General features: G+C 39.1%; 1 protein-coding gene across 2 annotated transcripts in view; it reads left to right on the top strand.

The window, feature by feature from the left end:
* clcn6 (chloride channel 6) overlaps positions 1-21065 on the top strand; it is an 83607-nt gene extending 62542 nt beyond the window's left edge. For both annotated transcript variants that reach the window (XM_072914792.1, XM_061973262.2), the window contains exons 18-23: positions 12728-12914; positions 13515-13675; positions 16638-16794; positions 18971-19078; positions 19137-19262; positions 19323-21065. In XM_072914792.1, coding sequence (XP_072770893.1) covers positions 12728-12914; positions 13515-13675; positions 16638-16794; positions 18971-19078; positions 19137-19262; positions 19323-19403 — 820 coding nt within the window. In that variant the 3' untranslated portion in view covers positions 19404-21065. The remainder of the gene's footprint in view (positions 1-12727; positions 12915-13514; positions 13676-16637; positions 16795-18970; positions 19079-19136; positions 19263-19322) is intronic.
* Positions 21066-25304: the final 4239 nt, after the last annotated feature.

Genomic DNA, 25304 nt, shown 5'->3' with positions numbered 1-25304 from the left:
TCGCAAGGTTTTTTGCAAATCTGATCAAGTTTGGGCCACCTGGGGACAAGAGCAACCTGAGGTGTGAAAGTGGTTTTCACTGAGGGCCACATGCCACTTACGTTTGGCCCCAGAGGGCCGATTCTAACAGTGAATACTATTATTACACCATTTTTTAAATGCATTTTATTAGTAGATTTTTCATAAAACTTAAATGTAAATTAAAGCTGCAAGCAGCGTTGGTCGGGCCCGTGTATTTGGCAGGTGCTAGTCCTAAGTGTCCCAATACTTTTGTCCAGTTTTAGTCCCAAGTGTCCCAATACTTTTGGCAAGTTGTAGTCCTAAGTGTCCCAATACTTTTGTCAAGTTGTAGTCCCAAGTGTCCCAATACTTTTGTCCAGTTTGCGGCCTAAGTGTCCCAATACTTTTGTCCAGTTTTCGGCCTAAGTGTCCCAATACTTTTGTCCAGTTTTCGGCCTAAGTGTCCCAATACTTTTGTCCAGTTTTAGTCCCAAGTGTCCCAATACTTTTGGCAAGTTGTAGTCCTAAGTGTCCCAATACTTTTGTCAAGTTGTAGTCCCAAGTGTCCCAATACTTTTGTCCAGTTTGCGGCCTAAGTGTCCCAATACTTTTGTCCAGTTTTCGGCCTAAGTGTCCCAATACTTTTGTCCAGTTTTCGGCCTAAGTGTCCCAATACTTTTGTCCAGTTTTCGGCCTAAGTGTCCCAATACTTTTGTCCAGTTTTCGGCCTAAGTGTCCCAATACTTTTGTCCAGTTTTCGGCCTAAGTGTCCCAATACTTTTGTCCAGTTTTAGTCCCAAGTGTCCCAATACTTTTGGCAAGTTGTAGTCCTAAGTGTCCCAATACTTTTGGCAAGTTGTAGTCCCAAGTGTCCCAATACTTTTGTCCAGTTTTCGGCCTAAGTGTCCCAATACTTTTGTCCAGTTTTCGGCCTAAGTGTCCCAATACTTTTGTCCAGTTTTCGGCCTAAGTGTCCCAATACTTTTGTCCAGTTTTAGTCCCAAGTGTCCCAATACTTTTGGCAAGTTGTAGTCCTAAGTGTCCCAATACTTTTGTCAAGTTGTAGTCCCAAGTGTCCCAATACTTTTGTCCAGTTTTCGGCCTAAGTGTCCCAATACTTTTGTCCAGTTTTAGTCCCAAGTGTCCCAATACTTTTGGCAAGTTGTAGTCCTAAGTGTCCCAATACTTTTGTCAAGTTGTAGTCCCAAGTGTCCCAATACTTTTGTCCAGTTTTCGGCCTAAGTGTCCCAATACTTTTGTCCAGTTTTCGGCCTAAGTGTCCCAATACTTTTGTCCAGTTTTCGGCCTAAGTGTCCCAATACTTTTGTCCAGTTTTCGGCCTAAGTGTCCCAATACTTTTGTCCAGTTTTCGGCCTAAGTGTCCCAATACTTTTGTCCAGTTTTCGGCCTAAGTGTCCCAATACTTTTGTCCAGTTTGCGGCCTAAGTGTCCCAATACTTTTGTCCAGTTTTCGGCCTAAGTGTCCCAATACTTTTGTCCAGTTTTCGGCCTAAGTGTCCCAATACTTTTGTCCAGTTTTAGTCCCAAGTGTCCCAATACTTTTGGCAAGTTGTAGTCCTAAGTGTCCTAATACTTTTGTCCAGTTTTAGTCCCAAGTGTCCCAATACTTTTGGCAAGTTGTAGTCCTAAGTGTCCCAATACTTTTGTCAAGTTGTAGTCCCAAGTGTCCCAATACTTTTGTCCAGTTTTCGGCCTAAGTGTCCCAATACTTTTGTCCAGTTTTCGGCCTAAGTGTCCCAATACTTTTGTCCAGTTTTCGGCCTAAGTGTCCCAATACTTTTGTCCAGTTTTCGGCCTAAGTGTCCCAATACTTTTGTCCAGTTTTCGGCCTAAGTGTCCCAATACTTTTGTCCAGTTTTCGGCCTAAGTGTCCCAATACTTTTGTCCAGTTTGCGGCCTAAGTGTCCCAATACTTTTGTCCAGTTTTCGGCCTAAGTGTCCCAATACTTTTGTCCAGTTTTCGGCCTAAGTGTCCCAATACTTTTGTCCAGTTTTAGTCCCAAGTGTCCCAATACTTTTGGCAAGTTGTAGTCCTAAGTGTCCCAATACTTTTGTCCAGTTTTAGTCCCAAGTGTCCCAATACTTTTGGCAAGTTGTAGTCCTAAGTGTCCCAATACTTTTGTCAAGTTGTAGTCCCAAGTGTCCCAATACTTTTGTCCAGTTTTCAGCCTAAGTGTCCCAATACTTTTGTCCAGTTTTCGGCCTAAGTGTCCCAATACTTTTGTCCAGTTTTCGGCCTAAGTGTCCCAATACTTTTGTCCAGTTTTAGTCCCAAGTGTCCCAATACTTTTGGCAAGTTGTAGTCCTAAGTGTCCCAATACTTTTGTCAAGTTGTAGTCCCAAGTGTCCCAATACTTTTGTCCAGTTTTCGGCCTAAGTGTCCCAATACTTTTGTCCAGTTTTCGGCCTAAGTGTCCCAATACTTTTGTCCAGTTTTAGTCCCAAGTGTCCCAATACTTTTGGCAAGTTGTAGTCCTAAGTGTCCCAATACTTTTGTCCAGTTTTAGTCCCAAGTGTCCCAATACTTTTGGCAAGTTGTAGTCCTAAGTGTCCCAATACTTTTGTCAAGTTGTAGTCCCAAGTGTCCCAATACTTTTGTCCAGTTTTCGGCCTAAGTGTCCCAATACTTTTGTCCAGTTTTCGGCCTAAGTGTCCCAATACTTTTGTCCAGTTTTAGTCCCAAGTGTCCCAATACTTTTGGCAAGTTGTAGTCCTAAGTGTCCCAATACTTTTGTCAAGTTGTAGTCCCAAGTGTCCCAATACTTTTGTCCAGTTTTCGGCCTAAGTGTCCCAATACTTTTGTCCAGTTTTCGGCCTAAGTGTCCCAATACTTTTGTCCAGTTTTAGTCCCAAGTGTCCCAATACTTTTGGCAAGTTGTAGTCCTAAGTGTCCCAATACTTTTGTCAAATTGTAGTCCCAAGTGTCCCAATACTTTTGTCCAGTTTTCGGCCTAAGTGTCCCAATACTTTTGTCCAGTTTTCGGCCTAAGTGTCCCAATACTTTTGTCCAGTTTTCGGCCTAAGTGTCCCAATACTTTTGTCCAGTTTTAGTCCCAAGTGTCCCAATACTTTTGGCAAGTTGTAGTCCTAAGTGTCCCAATACTTTTGTCAAGTTGTAGTCCCAAGTGTCCCAATACTTTTGTCCAGTTTTCGGCCTAAGTGTCCCAATACTTTTGTCCAGTTTTCGGCCTAAGTGTCCCAATACTTTTGTCCAGTTTTAGTCCCAAGTGTCCCAATACTTTTGGCAAGTTGTAGTCCTAAGTGTCCCAATACTTTTGTCCAGCGGGTCTTTGAAGGGTCATAAAATCAAAACCGGAGCAGGTATTAAAACGCTGTTCTGTTATTTTATACACAATCTCTCTCCTGTGTTAGTTTGAAGCCGAAACGACAAACGGGCTCAGAGGAGATCGTTTTTGAAGGAAGGTGACCGGTTTTTACAAAAAATTGTTTTGAAGGGGGAATAACAAACTTTCTGTTGATTTTTGCTGGGGGTTGTCAATTTATGAAATGTAGGTCTAAGTGAGCCCTACATAGAGGTTTTTGTTTCATGTCTCTCCGACCTTCCCAGTGGGAGTTACAGGCAGTTTTGTCAGTTTTTTCATCCGAGGAGCAGTTTTTTGTGCGTTTCATTAAAAAATTGCGCTAGAGCACAATTTTGAGATTTGGGGTTAGGTTTTTTTATTAGATCGCAATTTTTGCCAGTCCTGATGTGTGTGTTCAGTTTGGTGAGTTTTGAAGCATGTTAAGGGGGTCAAATTACAGCTCAAAGAGGCAAAAGTGACTGTTTTTAGTACTTTTTTGTCTTGAAGGGGGAATTGCCAACTTCCTGTTGATTTTTGCCCGATAATATACAATTATGAAAACTAGGTCTAAGTCAGACCTACATACAGGTTTTTGTTTCATGTCTCTCCGATCTTCCTAGTGGGAGATATAGGCAGTCTAGTTTGTTTTTTTTTCCTAGGGGGCGCTAGAGCGCAATTTTGAGTTTTGTGGTTCGTTTTTTTTTAAAAAAAGGCAATTTTTGCAGGTCCTGATGTGTGGGTCAAATATGGTGAGTTTTGAAGCATGTTAAGTGGGTCAAATTACAGTTTAATGTGGCGGCGGAAGAATAAAGAATAAAACCTTACAAATTCAATAGGTCCTTATGGCCATGCGGGCCCTAATAAAATATGGTAAGTTGCAATACTTTCACCTCAAAATGTAGTGTATATTACTGGAAATGGAAACACAGTACTGCTGTTTTTATGGTAAAAAGGCAGCTTAGTTGCCAGAATTTACTGTAAACTTTACATTAGTTTTTTTTACAGTAAATAAAAAAAACAGAAATTTTATAGTAAAAAGTTGGCACCTGAGCTGCCAGTTTGTTAGTTTCTGTTTTTTGTTTTTTTTAACATCAAATCGACAACTGTAGATTTTTCAGTGTATTACTGTAAATTCCAAAACGGCATCACAGTTTATTACAGTAAAAGTTGTTTACATTTACAGAAAAATGCTGTAAAAAACACAGAAAATTTCACAATTTGACCATGAAATCTATTGCTACTTTTACATTGCACAATTTCATGGATAACTTGCTTTGAAATCATTATTATTAGTTTTTATTTCTATTTAGAAAATGGTTTGATAATATATTTTTGCATAATTAGACAATATTTAAGTGAACATAATTTGCGATTACATGGAGTAAATTTTTTTTCTTCTCCCAAAATAGAAAGAAAGAATACATCCAGTAAGAAAAGTTACAGTACGTTATTGATATATATTATTTCCAAGCTTTACAGGGCCAAATAAATGTGGCCCCCGGGCCTTGCGTTTGACACCTGTGCACTAAACATTACAGTACAGCTACAAGGGATGGCTCATTCATTCTTTCTCCTTTATTTAAGCAGGTTAAAAAAAACATAAACATACAAATGATTCAATCAAAACAATTTCAAAACATTGCCCGATATAAACAGCTTCTCCATCTTTTAATATGGCCTGAAATTCCCCCAAAGGGATGAGGTCATGTAGCCTCACATCCTTTCGTCATTCATTCCATGACCATGGAGCAGCAAGACTTGGATAGGCCATATACATGCTACCGATTAGCATTAGCAATTTTCCATGGCGATTTCAACAGCTCCAAATTTGGCAATGAAAACTACAACTCAATCAATGTTTATTTATATAGCCCTAAATCACAAGTGTCTCAAAGGGCTGCACAAGCCACAACGACATCCTCGGTACAGAGGAAAAACTCACCCTAGTGCAGTGGTTCTCAAACTTTTTTTGTCATCCCCCACTTTGGACAAGGGGGAGTTTTCAAGCCCCACCTGCCCCCATCGCCCCAACAGAGCGCTAATGCCAAGCTTTAACATTTTCAAATTTATTGAACATCAAGTTGTATACATTCAAACTCAATAACATAAAATATCATTAAGTTCAATAATAAATAAAATAACTGTGCAGCTGTGGTATAACTTGCATCAAGTTCAATAATAAATCAAAAAAACTGTTATAACTTGCATCAAGTTCAATAATAAATCAAAAAAAGTGTTATAACTTGCATCACATTCAATAATAAATAAAATAAGTGTTATAACTTGCATTAAGTTCAATAATAAATCAAAAAAAGTGTTATAACTTGCATCAAGTTCAATAATAAATCAAAAAAGTGTTATAACTTGCATCAAGTTCAATAATAAATCAAAGTGTTATAACTTGCATCACGTTCAATAATAAATCAAAAAAAGTGTTATAACTTGCATCAAGTTCAATAATAAATCAAATAACTTGCATCAAGTTCAATAATAAATCAAAAAAGTGTTATAACTTGCATCAAGTTCAATAATAAATAAAACAAAAGTGTTATAACTTGCATCAAGTTCAATAATAAAAAAAAGTGTTATAACTTGCATCAAGTTCAATAATAAATCAAATAAAAGTGTTATAACTTGCATCAAGTTCAATAATAAATCAAATAACTTGCATCAAGTTCAATAATAAATCAAAAAAAGTGTTATAACTTGCATCAAGTTCAATAATAAATCAAAAAAGTGTTATAACTTGCATCAAGTTCAATAATAAATAAAAAAAAGTGTTATAACTTGCATCACGTTCAATAATAAATAAAACAAAAGTGTTATAACTTGCATCAAGTTCAATAATAAATCAAAAAAGTGTTATAACTTGCATCAAGTTCAATAATAAATAAAACAAAAGTGTTATAACTTGCATCAAGTTCAATAATAAATCAAATAAAAGTGTTATAACTTGCATCAAGTTCAATAATAAATCAAATAACTTGCATCAAGTTCAATAATAAATCAAAAAAAGTGTTATAACTTGCATCAAGTTCAATAATAAATAAAACAAAAGTGTTATAACTTGCATCAAGTTCAATAATAAATCAAAAAAAGTGTTATAACTTGCATCAAGTTCAATAATAAATAAAACAAAAGTGTTATAACTTGCATCAAGTTAAATAATAAATCAAAAAAGTGTTATAACTTGCATCAAGTTCAATAATAAATAAAACAAAAGTGTTATAACTTGCATCAAGTTCAATAATAAATCAAAAAAAGTGTTATGACTTGCATCAAGTTCAATAATAAATCAAAAAAAGTGTTATAACTTGCATCAAGTTCAATAATAAATCAAATAACTTGCATCAAGTTCAATAATAAATACAATAAAAGTGCCACTTTGCAATCTTTGCAAAAAAAAAAGGAGGAGCTATGCATTTGGCAAGACAGGGCAAGTGACAGCAGGAGAGCCACCTTGCTTCACTGTGAAACAGCACGGCTGTATGATCAGCTCCCATTTCCTCACACAGTGCAGAGAACAGTCGCGCTTTCAGTGGTCGTGTTTTGATCAAATTGACCGCGCTCACAACATCTGTTAAAACCTCATTGAGTTCGGGGCTGAACTGCCTTGACGCGAGTGCTTCCCGGTGAATGACACAGTGTGTGCCCGTCACATTTTTGTTTCTCTGCAGACGCTGGCTCTGGCTCGACAACATTTGAGGTGCGAGTCACAAATGTATATATTTGTGTAATTGTGATCCACACATTAGCCTGCTACCCATCCGCGCGAAAGTTTGTTCCGCTTAGCCCCGCCCCCATTAGTTACTGTTGCTATGTCTGTCAAACTTTCGCTCCTACCGAGAAATATAAAGCCTCCAGTAAAAATAAGTACCGGTAATTTCCATTTATTTATATAGCGGATTTCACAGACAGAATCACAAAGTGATTTACAGTGTGTATAGAAAATGAAAACATAGTAAAAAAAATAATCTAAGAATATAATAATTAAAAAAAAAAATTTAAAGTGAAATTTCCTCCCGTTCCTCGCGCCCCACCTGTCATGTCTCTATTCCCCACCAGTGGGGCGCGCCCCACACTTTGAGAAACGCTGCCCTAGTGGGACGTCGATGTGAATGACTATGAGAAACCTTGGAGAGGACCGCACACCAAATGCAATGGATGTCGAGTGGGTCTAACATAATATTGTGAGAGTCCAGTCCATAGTGGATCCAACATAATAGTAAGACTAAGCCCTGCGATGAGGTGGCAACTTGTCCAGGGTGTAGCAGCCCCCTCGCTACCCCGAGAGAGTACAATACTTACTGTACAAACACTTTGTAGGACTCAACAAAAGACACAGTTGGCACATTCAACTTAATGACTGCGGTGACACACCTACGACAAAGTGAAAGAAATGACAGTTATTATTATCAGCTCACTGTTACATGTGGAACTAAAAAGACAAATATTTTATTATGAAATGAACATTTATTACCACGTGAACACACACAAAAGTACTGGAAATTGGTACCATCTAGTACTGGTATTGATTTACCTGTTATTGGTACTGTATCGGTTCAAATGTGGAAGGTAAACATTCCAAACAGAAGCCCCTAAAAATGTATTTCAGACATTGAAAGCCTTCATATTATAGAGATTCATTTTATTGTTTACTTCTTTCAAATTGGATTATGGTTTAGAGCAGGGGTGTCCAAACTTTTGGACTTGGGGGCCGGATTTGGCTTACAAAAATTTGGCCGGGAGCCAAAGGCTGAGTGCATTTAAAGTAACTATATATATATATATATATATATATATATGTATATGTGTGGGGAAAAAAATCACAAGACTATTTCATCTCTACAGGCCTGTTTCATGAGGGGGGGTACCCTCAATCATCAGGAGATTTTAATGGGAGCATTCACATACCATGGTTTGTATAGGGCACAGAGTGGGTGGGTACAGGCTGGCGTAGGGGCGTGGTGATTGGCTCATGTGTTACCTAGGAGGTGTTTCCGTCTGTGGCGGCATGCTGTTACAATTTCGCTGCGCTTGTTGAGGGATGACAGGTCTGGACGGTAAATAATAAACAGTTTCTCTTTCAAGCATAGGTTGCATCTTTTATTACCACTATTGTAAGGTGTGCTGGATGCAAGAATTTGCCATGTTAGTGAATATTCGACATTATTGTCTTTGAGGTCCCAAATGTGTTTGCTGAGTTCTGTGGTATTCCGCAGGTTTTGGTTCCTGAAAGAAGCCTTGTGATTGTTCCATCTGGTTTTGAACTCTCCCTCGGTTAATCCTACATATGTGTCGGATGTGTTAATGTCCTTGCGTATTACCTTAGATTGGTAGACAACTGATGTTTGTAAGCACCCCCCGTTGAGAGGGCAATCAGGTTTCTTTCGACAGTTACAGCCTTTGTTGGTTTTGGAGTCGCTCTGTCCGGGGGGCCGACGGCTCATTTGCAATTGTTTTGTTGTGGTTTGAGATGATTTGTCGTATATTGTTCATGCAGCTGTAGCTCAATTTAATGTTGTTCTTGTTGAATACTTTTCTTAGGGTGTTGTCTTTGGGAAAGTGTTTGTCAATCAGATTGAGGAATTTGTGTCCAATGTTCGTTGAGACGTTTTTGCTGTATGGGGGGTTGTACCAGATGATGTCGTTTCGTTTTCTGTTCTTTTTTGGCTGGTTTCCTGGCGTGGGTTCATAGGTGAGGGTGAAATTGTATCCGCTTTCATCAAGGGCTTTTTGGTACGGGGGGGTTGCTTGGTCAAATTCAGCTTTGCTAGATGACAGCATCGATAGCCTTTTATTAATTCCGGTAGGTATTCTTTTCGTGGTGGTGGGTGGGTGGTTGCTGTCATGGTGCACGTATTGGAGTGTTGTGTTGTGTATATATATATATATATATTTATATATATATATATATATATATATATATATATATATATATATATATATATATATATATATATATAAATGTTTGTATGTATGTATGTATGTGTCGATATATAATTAATATAATTGCATGTCGAGAGTATGTGAAAGTGTGACTCCTACCTTGTTTACTTCTGTGACGACCTTCTTAAAGTTTTGTAATCAATCAGAAATATTAAGCAGCTAAAATGCGCCAAACATGGATAAGTGTGGAGAGTGTCTTACATTTTTCACATCATGCACTGTAATGGGTGGGATTTTGCATTTTTTGATGGTGTTTGGAGGTTTTTCATAATATCCACAATGTTCTGTGAGCAGGTTGTGTTATGTGTGACCATATCTGTTGACCTTTATGTTAGATGCATTTTTTTCTTGCACCATGACTAGGGAAGGTTGTTTGGATTGTGTCATATAAGTAAATGCTGTACTATTGGCCGTAGTTACTTTCAAGGGTCATTGATCTGATTTACTAACATTGTCCACAAGTTGGCAGCATATGTAGCTTTCAGACATAGCCTGGTATTTAAGATTATTTTGAAAGCGATGCTTTGTTGAACTATGATTGGTCTATGAACTCACCTGTCAATTGCGGGTTGTACTCATAGACACCAGCAGGGGTACCTAAACATTTTACACTAAGGGCCACAGACTGACAAATCAAAGAATGCGGGGGCCCTTTTGATAGTGTTCATCTTCAAAACCAGTACGATATGTCGATTTTTTTTCAAACAGCTAGAAATTTTGTGTGAATTTTGAAGAGCCAAAGTTAAACTGAAATGTTAACAGTTAGCACGCTGGACTGATAGTGTCAAGTAACAAAATTATTAGCAAGATGAGCTAAAAAGATAGCATGCCAACAATACTATGTTTACATTAGCATGCTTACAGTTAGCATTAGTGAAGTAGCAAAACATGACATTGAGGTGTATGCCTGTTAAATTAGCTAAAAAAGCTAGCATGCTAAAATGTTGTCAAGTACCAAAATATATTACTCTGAGGTATGTACCTAAAAATAATGTTTAAAATGCTAGCATGCTAATGTTAGCATGCATCAAGTACCAAAATATGACTGAGGTGTGTAGCTACAAAACTAGCTAAAAATATTAGCTTACTAACAATACCATGATTACAGTTAGCATTAGTGAAATACCAAAATATATGACACTGAGGTGTATACCTGTTAAATTAGCTATAAAAAAAAAAAAGCCAGCAAGCTAATTTTAGCATGCTAAAATGCTAATTGTAACATGCGTCAAGTACACAAATATATTACTCTGAGGTGTGTACCTGAAGAATCTGTTTAAAATGCTAGCCTGCTAACGTTAGCATGCATCCAGTACTAAAATATGACTGAGGTGTACGCCTACAAAACTAACTTCAAAACCTCTAGCAGTTAACGTGCTGAAGTATCAAAATATTTGAAGCTGAGGCGTATTCCTGCAAAATGAGCAAAAATTATATTAGAATGCTAACTTTTCGTTAAAAAAATTAGCTACGGGCCGCACTTTGGACACTTTAAAGGTTTTGAGTTCATTTGCTGATTTGGATGTGACATGATTCCAGTATATAGTCCAACCTCGGATTCAGGAGGAACACTGTGGTTTTGGTCCTGGTGGTGGAACTGTGGACCAGCTCTATACTCTGGGCAGGGTCCTTGAGGGTGCATGGGAGTTTGCCCAACCAGTCTACATGTGCTTTGTGGACTTGGAGAAGGCATTGGACCGTGTCCCTCGGGAAGTCCTGTGGGGAGTGCTCAGAGAGTATGGGGTATCGGACTGTCTGATTGTGGCGGTCCGCTCCCTGTATGATCAGTCTCAGAGCTTGGTCCGCATTGCCGGTAGTAAGTCGGACACGTTTCCAGTGAGGGTTGGACTCCGCCAAGGCTGCCCTTTGTCACCCATTCTGTTCTGAACTTTTATGGACAGAATTTCCAGGCGCAGTCAAGGCGTTGAGGGGATCTGGTTTGGTGGCTGCAGGATTAGGTCTCTGCTTTTTGCAGATGATGTGGTCCTGATGGCTTCATCTGGCCAGGATCTTCAGCTCTCACTGGATCGGTTCGCAGCTGAGTGTGAAGCGACTGGGATGAGAATCAGCACCTCCAAGTCCGAGTCCATGGTTCTCGCCCGGAAAAGGGTGGAGTGCCATCTCCGGGTTGGGGAGGAGATCTTGCCCCGAGTGGAGGAGTTCAAGTACCTCGGAGTCTTGTTCACGAGTGAGGGAAGAGTGGATGGTGAGATCGACAGGCGGATCGGTGCGGCGTCTTCAGTAATGCGGACGCTGTATCGATCCGTTGTGGTGAAGAAGGAGCTGAGCCGGAAGGCAAAGCTCTCGATTTACCGGTTGATCTACGTTCCCATCCTCACCTATGGTCATGAGCTTTGGGTTATGACCGAAAGGACAAGATCACGGGTACAGGCGGCCCAAATGAGTTTCCTCCGCCGGGTGGCGGGTCTCTCCCTTAGAGATAGGGTGAGAAGCTCTGTCATCCGGGGGGAGCTCAAAGTAAAGCCGCTGCTCCTCCACATGGAGAGGAGCCAGATGAGGTGGTTCGGGCATCTGGTCAGGATGCCACCCGAAGGCCTCCCTAGGGAGGTGTTTAGGGCACGTCCGACCGGTAGGAGACCGCGGGGAAGACCCAGGACACGTTGGGAAGACTATGTCTCCCGGCTGGCCTGGGAACGCCTCGGGGTCCCCCGGGAAGAGCTGGACCAAGTGGCTGGGGAGAGGAAAGTCTGGGCTTCCCTGCTTAGGCTGCTGCCCCCGCGACCCGACCTCGGATAAGCGGAAGAAGATGGATAGATGATTCCAGTATTGACAATATTTGCATTTTCTGAGTCACAGATTTGTGGGTTTACCTTTTGCGCGAGCTATAATCACCAAACTTGAATTAAAGCTTTGTACTCGATGTGTCGTGAATTAGTATAACTTTATGAACGCCTCTGTCAGGTTTAAGCACTGAACTATCAATTAAACAGAACAAGAAGCAAGGAATCAGGCAGAGACAGAGTTAAATTTTGCTCATGAGGAGAACGCATGGAGCTGCACACTCGGTTACAGTCTCACCCTACGCTCTGAGGCACAGCCCACGTGCTCCTCTATTTATTCAGTTTGGGAGTTCCCTAGTTACATGGCTTCTAAAGGGAGGGGTCACACATTCTGCCAGCAGCTCAGTACGCACAATACCTGATTATTCAGAACGGAAAAGTGCTGGGGGCCTTGTGATTGCGCCCTGTCTCTGTTTTGTCTGCCTGCTGTCGCCATATCTTCATCGAGGTCCTGGTTCATCCTTGGCTGTTAGCAGGCTGAAAGACAGAAACATCTGTGGCGAGGCAACTCCTAACTTGCAGTGGAAGATAACAAGTTGCACGAAAAGTAAAGTACAGCTTGAGCACAATAGATAGTAACTAGAGCAACGAGAGTTGTGTGATAACTTATATATAATTATTCTAACAGCCTGTCTTATGTTTCATCTACCAAAGGTTGACGGCCAGCGACATCATGGAGCCCAACCTGACCTACGTGTACCCGCACACCCGCGTCCAGTCCCTGGTCAGCATTCTGCGGACCACCATTTATCACGCCTTCCCCGTGGTCACCGAGAATCGCCAGAACGAGCGCGACTTCATAAAGGGAAACATCCTGGTCAGCAACAACATCCACTTCAAGGTACTTCCCCTTCTTGGACGATTGATATCGCTCCTATCAGCAAATATGTACGTATCGCATTCAATGGGCTCGTGTCTGAAATCTGCGATACAAGCAGTCCACTTAACATCCAAACGTCCTCCAATAAGCACGCAATGTTGGTCCTCTATTTTAGTCAAAGTCGTTTACAAAAAGGTAAACATGTAGGCTACGTGGAGCTAGCAGCTACACAACAGCTAAGCACACAATAGCACGTCATAATCAAACAATATTGCAGTGTAAAACAGAACATTTGTCAACATAAACAAGTATCAAATAATTATAGTTGCATATTATTTACACATACAAAGTCTCCAAGGCAGTATAAGAAAGTACCGTATTTTCCGCACCATAAGGCGCCCTGGGTTATAAGCCGCGCCTTCAATGAACGGCATATTTCAAAACTTTGTCCACCTATAAGCCGCCCCGTGTTGTAAGCCGCATCTAACTGCGCTAAACTTACGTTTTTACTGTTTTTCTGTCAAATATGTTGAAAACTTGAGCGGCCACACTTTGGACAGCCCTGGTTCAGAGATGTCGGTGTTTGTACGTGTGCGACTGTAAAGGACTTTGCTCATGTAGAAATCCAGCATCGTGTCCCGCGCCAGCGAGCAACGGCGTCGCTGCCAGTCCATGAAGTCGTACCCCTCCAGCGAACTGAGGAACGTGTGCGACGAGCAGGCTGCTGTGGTAGAGCCGGCCGAGGAGGGAGAGGACCTCTTACAGCAGATGTTGGACAGGAGGTAGGCTACACACTAAAACTACTACACCCATGGGATTTTCCCCTCTACAGTCACTAGGGTTGCGGGAATGTTCAAAGTTGGAAACTTTCCACGGGAATGAATGTGAAATGAATGGGAATAAACATTGAATGCAACATGCTAGATCTTGCAGCATGATTATTAGCTACAACAACCTCATTTCATGCACATTCAGTAGAATTTCAACCCTGCACTGTGCATTCCTCCATCACATGGCCAGATAATTGCCAGCATGCTACACACTACAGCAGGGCTATTGAGGCCACACTAGTATTTGAGCCCAAGGACTTCATCCAGTCAGGTAAGTGTTGATGGGGTAAATATATTTGATCTATGGTATTTAACTTTAATATAGCTTGTTACTGTATGACTGTAGACTACTCCAGCAGACTAGCTGTTCCTGCACTTGTTCAATGATTTTGGGGCCAATATCTCTAGCTAGCTAGGTTTATGTACCACCACAGTCTCATAATGAACCCAAAATATTTCTCCGCTAGCCGTGATGCTAATTTTCTCTATGTTAAATCCCATTCATTTATGCTAACAACGTTAGCGATCCGAATGTACCTTTTTTGTGATGTGTAAAGTTGAAGTAGCAAATAGTAAATGAAAAGGTGTAGTTTCCTCTGCCTTCTGTTCTGCTAGCCATTCTGTTGTCGTACAAGAATGTAGCTTATAGTTTGATGTGTGGGGGGGGTTAGCGGGGGTTGTATATTGTAGCGTCCCGGAAGAGTTAGTGCTGCAAGGGGTATTTGTTTTGTTGTGTTTATGTTGTGTTACGGTGCAGATGTTCTTCCGAAATGTGTTTGTCATTCTTGTTTGGTGTGGATTCACAGTGTGGTGCATATTTGTAACAGTGTTAAAGTTGTTTATACGGTCACCCTCAGTGTGACATGTATGGCTGTTGACCAAGTATGAGTGGCATTTACTTGTGTGTGTGTGAAAAGCCGTAGATATTATGTGATTGGGCCGGCACGCAAAGGCAGTGCCTTTAAGGTTTATTGGCGCTCTGTACTTCTCCCTACGTCCTTTTAAAAAGTCATACATTTTACTCTTTGAAACCGATACCAATAATTTCCGATATTACATTTTAAAGCATTTATCGGCCAATAATATCGGCAGTCCGATATTATCGGACATCTCTAATATATATATATATATATATATATATATATATATGTGTGTGTGTGTGTGTGTGTATATATATGTGTATATATAAATATAAATATATATATATATATATATATATATATATATATATAAATATGTGTGTGTGTGTGTATATATATATATGTATGTGTATATATATATTTATGTGTATATATATCTATATATATATATATATATATATATAAAATATGTGTGTAAATATATATGTGTATATATATATATATATGTATGTGTGTGTATATATATATATATGTATATATATATATGTATGTGTATATGTATGTGTATATATATATATATATATATATATAAATATGTATGTGTATATATATATATATATATATGTATATAAATGTGTGTGTGTGTATATATATGTGTATATATATATATATATAAATATATATATATATATATGAGTATATATGTATGTGTATATATATATATATATATATAAATATGTGTGTGTGTGTGTATATATATATATATGTGTATATTTATTTATTTATTTATTTATTATTTATTTATATACATATATGTGTATATATGTATGTGTATATATATCTATCTATATATATATATATATATATATATATATATATATATATATATATATATATATATATATATATATATATATATATATATATATATAATTATGTAACTTGTAAACTTTTTCTCATTACCTGATGCCTTTATCTCCAATTTTACATTTTGACAGAGATAGTTATGTGATGTACATTTATATGTACATGTAGATGATGTATCGGGGCAGATCCATTAAGAGTTTGAGCAGAAATATGTCATATAGGAATTAACTATACATAATAACACATTAACAAAATGCTGTGTTTTTTTAAAGTAACACCTTTGTGACATGAAAAATACACAAGTTATGTCTAAAAACATGGTGTTTACTTTTTGTTATCAAAATAAAACACAAAGCAGTTTGGCTAATGAATATGAAGTCTAATAAACAAGCTTTGTTCTTCTCCAACGCCTCTTATCAGTACAACAGTTTGGCCAACAAAAATAAAGATTGACACCTCTCACATCGAATACACAATCTTCACAGCATGCGTTCAATTGGATGAGATGACAAGACATTATAGTTAGTATTGATGTTATTTGAACACTGATACAGTTACAAATCACCTGCTGCATGTTTCCTCACATCATTAACTCTCAGTCACAGCAGCTGATGGACGCTGTGTTGAGAAAATAAAAGCAACATCAAATAGTTTTCTGTATACTTTTAGTGTGTGGACAATATTGTCCACACCTGTCTCCATCCAAACACAGCAGTGTCTCTTAACGCACGGCAGGAAGCGAGGGAAAATTAGGTTAAACCAAGCGCTTGGCTCTGTTTACTGACTTCCTGTTGCCTAAATTGCATTAATAAATGACGGGTTTTCAGTCATTAAAAAATGAGACGTATTACTAACCGTCTGGAATTTTATCACGAGTTATCATTATACCGTTTATTAATACATCCCTCAACCATTGACAAGTAAAAAGTCAAGGGCGGTCAGATGTTGGTCAATTTTTTAGGGCAAATGACGAGGGCGGTCGTGGCTTTTGCCGCAATTGCCGCGGTTAAATTCGAGCCCTGGATGACTTTTGCTACAGTATAGTCTGTCTAAATGCTACATTGGTGTTTTACAAGACATCATTATTTCTACGCATTATATTTAGACAGACCCCCGGCTTATTTTCAGTCTTTTTCATGAAGTTGAACTCACATGCCTGCTACTATTCACCTCCTTCATGTGTTTAGGCATATGCCGTACCCCAACCTGTACCCAGACCAGTCCCCCAGCGAGGAGTGGACCATGGAGGAGCGCTTCCGACCGCTCACCTTCCACGGCCTCATCCTGCGCTCTCAGCTGGTCAACCTGCTCATGAGAGGCGTCTGTTACGCTGAGAACCAGTCGGTAAGAATCAATATTGCTTTCAAAACCATCAACAAGTCAGCCCAAATGACCTAACAGGCATATGAAGGTCTTTTTTGCAAGTTTTACCCGGAAGTACCCTATTTTCCGGACTATAGAGCGCATCGCCATATAAGCTGCACCCACTAAATTTTAGAAGGGAACAATTATTTTCCATATATTAGTTGCAGATAAATACGTTGTGAAATGTCTGTAACAGGGCAGTAAAACTGCGATTTATAAATAGTATCATTTGTCTACAAAATTGTTATAAGTACACCTCTGCATAACATTGTATCCTTATTAACATTTATAAATACTATAATTTGTCTACAAAATTGTTATAAGTACACCTCTGCATAACATTGTATCCTTATTAACATTTATAAATACTATCATTTGTCTACAAAATTGTTATAAGTACACCTCTGCATAACATTGTATCCTTATTAACATTTATAAATACTATAATTTGTCTACAAAATTGTTATAAGTACACCTCTGCATAACATTGTATCCCTATTAACATTTATAAATACTATAATTTGTCTACAAAATTGTTATAAGTACACCTCTGCATAACATTGTATCCTTATTAACATTTATAAAAACTATCATTTGTTTACAAAATTGTTGTAAGTACACCTCTGCATAACATTGTATCCTTATTAACATTTATAAATACTATCATTTGTGTATAAAATTGTTGTAAGTACACCTCTGCATAATATTGTATCCTTAATAACATTTATAGATAGTATCATTTGTCTACAAAATTGTTATAAGTACACCTCTGCATAACATTGTATCCTTAATAACATTTATAGATAGTATCATTTGTCTACAAAATTGTTATAAGTGCACCTCTGCATAACATTGTATCAGTGACGTGCGGTGAGGTTGATGGCTGGTGAGGCACTGACTTCATCACAGTCAGATTTACAAACATATGAACCCTAAAGAGTATCTTATTCACCATTTGATTGGCAGCAGTTAACGGGTTATGTTTAAAAGCTCATACCAGCATTCTTCCCTGCTTGGCACTCGGCATCAAGGCTTGGAATTGGGGGTTAAATCACCAAAAATTTAGAAAACTGTTTCATTTTAGATATGTAATCCTCCATGTTTATAGTCCAGGCAAGAGGAAAAAATAAACGATTGCTGCTAACTGTTGCTGCTTGTTGTCACTTCTTCTGCAGCCGAGTAGTCGCAAGAATGATCTCTGGGATCACTAGCGCCCTCTACCACCAGGAGGCGGGATTACTGCGAGCCTCACACAGAGCGTCTTTGCAGCAGTTTTATGATTGCTCAGCACAAGAAATACGTTACACACATACAGTTGTTGACAAAATACACTGTACATTATATACCTCAGATAACTAAACTATGGAAATGTATAATATAATTCATATAGCAATACGGTCTCACTGCACAGCAGGCCAGCAGTTAGCCGAGTCATTGCGCAATCCATGGTGAGGCACAACTGGCTGCTGCCTCACCGCAAGTCTCTTCTCAGTATTTGAACGGCAAATGTGAAAATTCAGTGATTTTGAATAAAAAATAATCTAAAACTGGTGAAGTTAAATGGAAAATAACTTCATAGTATAATTACTGGATACATATAACAATTTAATTAATTTTTTTTTCTTTTTACATTTTTTTCTTTCCATGATGGCACGTGAGGCCCCGCCTCCCCTGACTGCACGTCACTGCATTGTATCTTTAATAACATTTATAAATACTATCATTTGTCTACAAAACTGTTATAAGTACACCTCTGCATAACATTGTATCTCTATTAACATTTATAAATACTATCATTTGTCTACAAAATTGTTATAAGTACACCTCTGCATACCACTGTATCCTTATTAACATTTATAAATACTATCATTTGTCTACAAAACTGTTATAAGTACACCTCTGCATACCATTGTATCCTTATTAACATTTATAAATAGTATCATTTGTCTACAAAATTGTTATAAGTACACCTCTGCATACCACTGTATCCTTATTAACATTTATAAATAGTATCATTTGTCTACAAAATTGTTATAAGTACACCTCTGCATACCACTGTATCCTTATTAACATTTATAAATAGTATCATTTGCGCTGCGGTGATCCCACATTACTAGTTTGTGGTGATGGTAACTTTCCCGTGTTGTCCTGTCAGAGTGCCAGCCAGCCCAGGTTGACGTACGCGGAGATGACCGAAGACTACCCCCGCTACCCCGACATCCACGACTTGGACCTGACCCAGCTCAGCCCCCGCATGATCGTGGTAGAGTTTTGAAACGATGACCATATTAGGTTCCCCTGATGACTTCCTGTGTCTGCAGGACGTGACTCCTTACATGAACCCGTGTCCTTACACCGTGTCGCCCAGCACCCGCATCTCGCAGGTCTTCAACCTGTTCAGGACCATGGGCCTGCGACATTTACCTGTGGTCAACGCCGTGGGAGAAGTGAGTCCTTCTTGTCCCTCGGCCTCTTTCCTCTTCTCACGCTTCAATTCCCACTTGCAGATGGTGGGGATTATCACCAGACATAACTTGACCCACGAGTTCCTCCTGGCCAAACTTCGACAACATTCCATCACCATTTAACGGGGTTAGTTTTCTTAAGTTCTTCAACGCTCTTTTCCCGCCATTCCACTCGCCAAGACGGTCCAGGTACCACGTAGACATCTGTGAAAAACAATGTGAGCGTTGGACCTCAAAGCGAACGCTCTTGACGGGTAAATACCAACACGTGCTAGTTTAGGGATGGCTACTAAATTCGGTACTTTTACAGGAGCCAACAAAGTCAGCCTCTTTGATTGAAAAGTGCTCGAAAGCAAGCCTCCACTTTTCCATAATGCGCTAGCTCCATGCTAATTTGCATTAGATACGCCATATACATGCTACTGATTAGCATTAGCAATTTTACATGGCGACGTCAACACCTCCGTATTTGGTAACTCACAGTGTGTAAAAAGTACAATACCGTATTTTCCGCACCATAAGCCGCCCTGGGTTATAAGCCGCGCCTTCAATGAACGGCATATTTCAAAACTTTGTCCACCTATAAGCCGCCCCGTGTTGTAAGCCGCATCTAACTGCGCTAAAGGAATGTCAAAAAAACAGTCAAATAGGTCGGTCAAACTTTAATAATATATTAAAACCAGCGTGATGTGGGCGCGCATGGAGTCGTATATCAACATGGACGGAGCTGCGTGAAAAAAGCCACCCGGCCTCTTCGCGTAAACTTAAACTTACCTTAACCACTCGCTCATCTTTTCTTCATCCATCCCTTCGAGTTAGCTTTTATGATGACGCCGGCTGGAAAGGTCTCTTTTGGCAAGGTCTTCCTTTTGAATATCACCATGGGTGGAAGTTTCTGGCCATTAGCATGGCAAGCTAGAACCACAGTGAAGGATGACTTCTCATTCCCTGCGGTGCGAATATTCACCGTACGTGCTCCCGTTGTATCCACAGTGCGGTTCACAGGAATATCAGTTGCTGTGAAATAGTAATCCGTGTGCAAATGGAGAGATTGCATCTTTTCATGAACCGGATCCCTGTCGCTTTGTAGGAGCCATTTTGTGGTCTTTACAGATGTAAACACACAAAGGAAATGATAATATCCGCGCGCTTTTTCTTCTTCTACGCGGGCGGGTGGTTGCTTACAGTAGAAGAAGAAGCGCTTCCTGTTCTATGGGGGCGGGTGCTTACCTTGGCGGTTGCTTGCGTAGAAGAAGAAGCGCTTCCTGTTCTACCGGGAAAAAAGATGGCGGCTGTTTACCGAAGTTGCGAGACCGAAACTTTATGAAAATGAATCTTAATATTTATCCATATATAAAGCGCACCGGGTTATAAGGCGCACTGTCAGCTTTTGAGAAAATGTGTGGTTTTTAGGTGCGCCTTATAGTGCGGAAAATACGGTACTTACAGTATAAACACTTTGTAGGACGAGACTGGGACATTTAAGGTCATGGCAAAGACTACTTCCTGGCTGCAGCAACACACTGAAATGAGTGCATCCTTGCAAATGACACTCAGGAGTGTAAGAAAATATGATGTGTGTAAATAAAAAGGAAAGTCAACATGTATTACAGCAAAGAAAAACACATTTGGTAGCGTCTGGGCTCAAATGTGCAAAGTAGCCATCCTTAGTACCGTTACACAATTGTATTTTTCATATTTGTGTCTTCTCATTATCACTGATTAGTATACTTTTTGTTTGTGTTTAATGATATTGCTTTGTATTATTAAAGGTGTTGAAATGAAGGCACTTTATTCTCTCAAAACATTAATTTATATTACATTTGAAATATTGCTACTGTACAGTACTTAGAGCAGACCTGGGCATTCTGCGGCCCGCGGGCCACATCCGGCCCTTTGTGCGGCCCTGTCCGGCCCGCGTGAGGCCAATCATAAATTACTAAATAAATTTTAAAAAGTATCTATGTCGAGTGTGCAATACAACGGTGCTGCTTTTGTTTTGAAAAGTGTTATTAGGGCCCGCAATGGCCCATTGCAAAAGGACGTCCTTATGCAATGGGACATAAGGACCTATTGTTATTCTAAGGTTTTATTCTTTATTATTATTATCCCGGCCGCCTCTTTGAGCTGTAATTTGACCCACTTAACATGCTTCAAAACTCACCATATTTGACGCACACATCAGGGCTGGCGAAAAACCAAACCCCAAAAATCAAAATTGCGCTCTAGCGCCCCCTAGGAAAAAAAAAAACTAGACTGCCTGTAACTCCCACTAGGAAGGTCGGAGAGACATGAAACAAAAACCTCTATGTAGGTCTGACTTAGACCTAAATTTCATTAATGGTACATTCTCGGGCTAAAATCAACAAGAAGTTGGCTATTCCCCCTTCAAGACAAAAAAGTACTAAAAACAGTCACTTTTGCCTCTTTGAGCTGTAATTTGACCCCTTTAACATGCTTCAAAACTCACCAAACTGAACACACACATCAGGACTGGCTAAAACTGTGATCTAATGAAAAAACCTAACCCTAAATCTAAAAATTGTGCTCTACAGCAATTTTTTAATAAAACGCACAAAAGACTGCTCCTCGGATGAAAAATCTGACAAAAATGCCTGTAACTCCCACTGGGAAGGTCGGAGAGAGATGAAACAAAAACCTCTATGTAGGTCTCACTTAGACCTACATTTCATAAATTGACAACCCCCAGCTAAAATGTACAGGAAGTTTGCTATTCCCCCTTCAACACAACATTTTTGTAAAAACCCGTCACCTTTCTTCAAACATTATCTCCTCTGAGCGCGTTTGTTGTTTCGGCTTCAAACTAACACAGGAGAGAGATTGAACCCTTCTGATTAAAAGTTGGTGAAAGAGTTGTGATACCTGCTCCGGTTTTGATTTTATGACCCTTCAAAGACCCGCTGCACTGATGCTCCTGCGGTGCTGTATTTTTAAGATGGCTGCTCAAAAGCAGGAAGCACCAACGTGCCCACACAATGCAGACAAGGTAGGTACACTAGACAAAAGTCTTGGGACACTTCAGACTACAAGTACACAAAAGTATTGGGACACTTAGGACTAGCACCTGCCAAATACGCGGGCCCGAACAACGCTGCTTGCAGCTTTAATTTGTATTACTTCCGTGTGGACGTATGCTCGTGCGTGATTGATAGTGAATGTGAACAGCGGCAATCACAATTTACAAAATAAAGTTTAAAAAAACATCTATGTCGTGCGCGCAATACAACTGTGCTGCTTTTATTTTGGAAAGTGTTATTTATGTCCGTGTGTAACCTGTGAGTGAAGGTGCACAGCGACAAGTGATGCCCGGTTACCCCCGAGACGCTAAAAAGAGAAAAGGTTGATGAGGAATGGCGTGTTTCCAACAAGACATGGACTGCCAAGTATTTCTTTACAGAAATGAAAGGTAAAGCCGTGTGCTTAATTTGTGGTACACACGTTGCTGTGTTTAAAGAATATCATTTGAATCGCCACTACACCACCAAGCACCAGGAAAAATAGCGGAATCTGTCTGATGAAGTGTGCGCAAGGGAGGCTGATGCGTTGATGGTGAAACTGCAAACCCAACAAGAACTTTTTGCCAAATTTCACACCCCCAGAGATGCAGCCGTCAGGACAAGTTTCGTCATTTCTCACAAAATGGCCAGAAAAAGTAAGGCGTTTTCTGACGGAAAGTTTATTAAGGAGTGCTTATTGGACTCTGTTGTGCTGATATGCGGGCCAATTTAGAACAGAAATACCATGGTCCGTAAACCAGGCACGGGTAGATTTTGCGCTGTGTGCAGGCGCCAAGTCCTGTTGGAACTTGAAATCTCCATCTCCATAGAGCAGGTCAGCAGCAGGAAGCATGAAGTGCTCTAAAACTTGCTGGTAGACGGCTGCGTTGACCCTGGATCTCAGGAAACAGAGTGGACCGACACCAGCAGATGACATGGCACCCCAAACCATCACCCAACCATGCAAATTTTGCATTTCCTTTGGAAATCGAGGTCCCAGAGTCTGGAGGAAGACAGGAGAGGCACAGGATCCACGTTGCCTGAAGTCTAGTGTAAAGTTTCCACCATCAGTGATGGTTTGGGGTGCCATGTCATCTGCTGGTGTCGGTCCACTCTGTTTCCTGAGATCCAGGGTCAACGCAGCCGTCTACCAGCAAGTTTTAGAGCACTTCATGCTTCCTGCTGCTGACCTGCTCTATGGAGATGGAGATTTCAAGTTCCAACAGGACTTGGCGCCTGCACACAGCGCAAAATCTACCCGTGCCTGGTTTACGGACCATGGTATTTCTGTTCTAAATTGGCCCGCCAACTCCCCTGACCTTAGCCCCATAGAAAATCTGTGGGGTATTGTGAAAAGGAAGATGCAGAATGCCAGAGCCAAAAACGCAGAAGAGTTGAAGGCCACTATCAGAGCAACCTGGGCTCTCATAACACCTGAGCAGTGCCAGAAACTCATCGACTCCATGCCACGCCGCATTAACGCAGTAATTGAGGCAAAAGGAGCTCCAACCAAGTATTGAGTATTGTACATGCTCATATTTTTCATTTTCATACTTTTCAGTTGGCCAACATTTCTAAAAATCCCTTTTTTGTATTAGCCTTAAGTAATATTCTAATTTTGTGACACACGGAATTTTGGATTTTCATTTGTTGCCACTTCAAATCATCAAAATTAAATGAAATAAACATTTGAATGCATCAGTCTGTGTGCAATGAATAAATATAATGTGCAAGTTACACCTTTTGAATGCAATTACTGAAATAAATCAAGTTTTTCAAAATATTCTAATTTACTGGCTTTTACCTGTGTATATATATATACATATATGTATACATATTTATACACACACACATTTATTTTTAATTTAGTTCCCTTGAGCTCATGTTTAGGTGCAGTTGCCAGTGGAGTGGCACACACACACACACACACACACACACACATATGCATAGTGGGCTCAATTTAAATGTGCGTTAAAAAAAAGTCTCCCAAATGAACGACTCACAACTGGGAATCATTTCTCGTGGGTCACTATAAAGAGCCGTCGAAAAGACTGGACTCGTTGGCGAAAGTCCCATCTCCAAGACAAAGTGTGACTGAAAGATAAGATCATATCACTTTAATCATCTTTAATTCATGCCAGGAAGTGTTGGTGCTCGGTCTGTGAGTGACAGCTTGGTGAGCGTCAGTGACAGGCGGCACAGGCGCTCTCTCTTTAACGTCCACTTGCATTTAGCACAACATTCAAAGCACAGCAACACGCTCATCAAGCACTCTACTTTATATACATATATATATATGTATATATATATAATTTATATACATAATTTATATATATATATATATATATATATATAAATTATATATATATGTATATGTATATATATATGTATATGTATATATATGTATATGTATGTATATATATATATATATATATATATATATGTGTATATATATATGTATATATATGTATATGTATATATGTATATATATGTATATGTATATATATGTATATATATATATATGTATATGTATATATGTATATATATGTATATGTATATATATATATTTATATATATGTATATGTATATATATATATGTATGTATATATATATGTATATTATTTATATGTACTGTATATAATAATCTTATTTATATATGTATATAAATTATATATATATGTATATATATATAATTTAAATATATATATAAATTGTATATATATATATATATATACATATATATATATATATATATATATTTGTACACGTATTGACTTTTGAGGGTTTTATTGTGAAGGGCAGTTCAAGCGTACACACATCAGGTATTGTCGCATAATTTTGTACTCACATTTTTATTATGTCCTATTTTATATTCTGTTTGATTTGATTCAATTAATGTGTGTTCTTCTTACTTATTATTTGTGTATTTCTTTGTATGTTGTTAAAATGCGGCACATGTTTTGAGGTAAGGGCAAATTGAAACTAGTGATGCCAAAACTTGGAAATA

The sequence above is a fragment of the Nerophis lumbriciformis genome, linkage group LG01 (genome assembly GCF_033978685.3).
Source record: "Nerophis lumbriciformis linkage group LG01, RoL_Nlum_v2.1, whole genome shotgun sequence".
Lineage (NCBI taxonomy): Eukaryota > Metazoa > Chordata > Actinopteri > Syngnathiformes > Syngnathidae > Nerophis > Nerophis lumbriciformis.
Note: the sequence above shows the minus strand (reverse complement) of the source record. Positions and strands in the feature narration are given on the sequence as shown.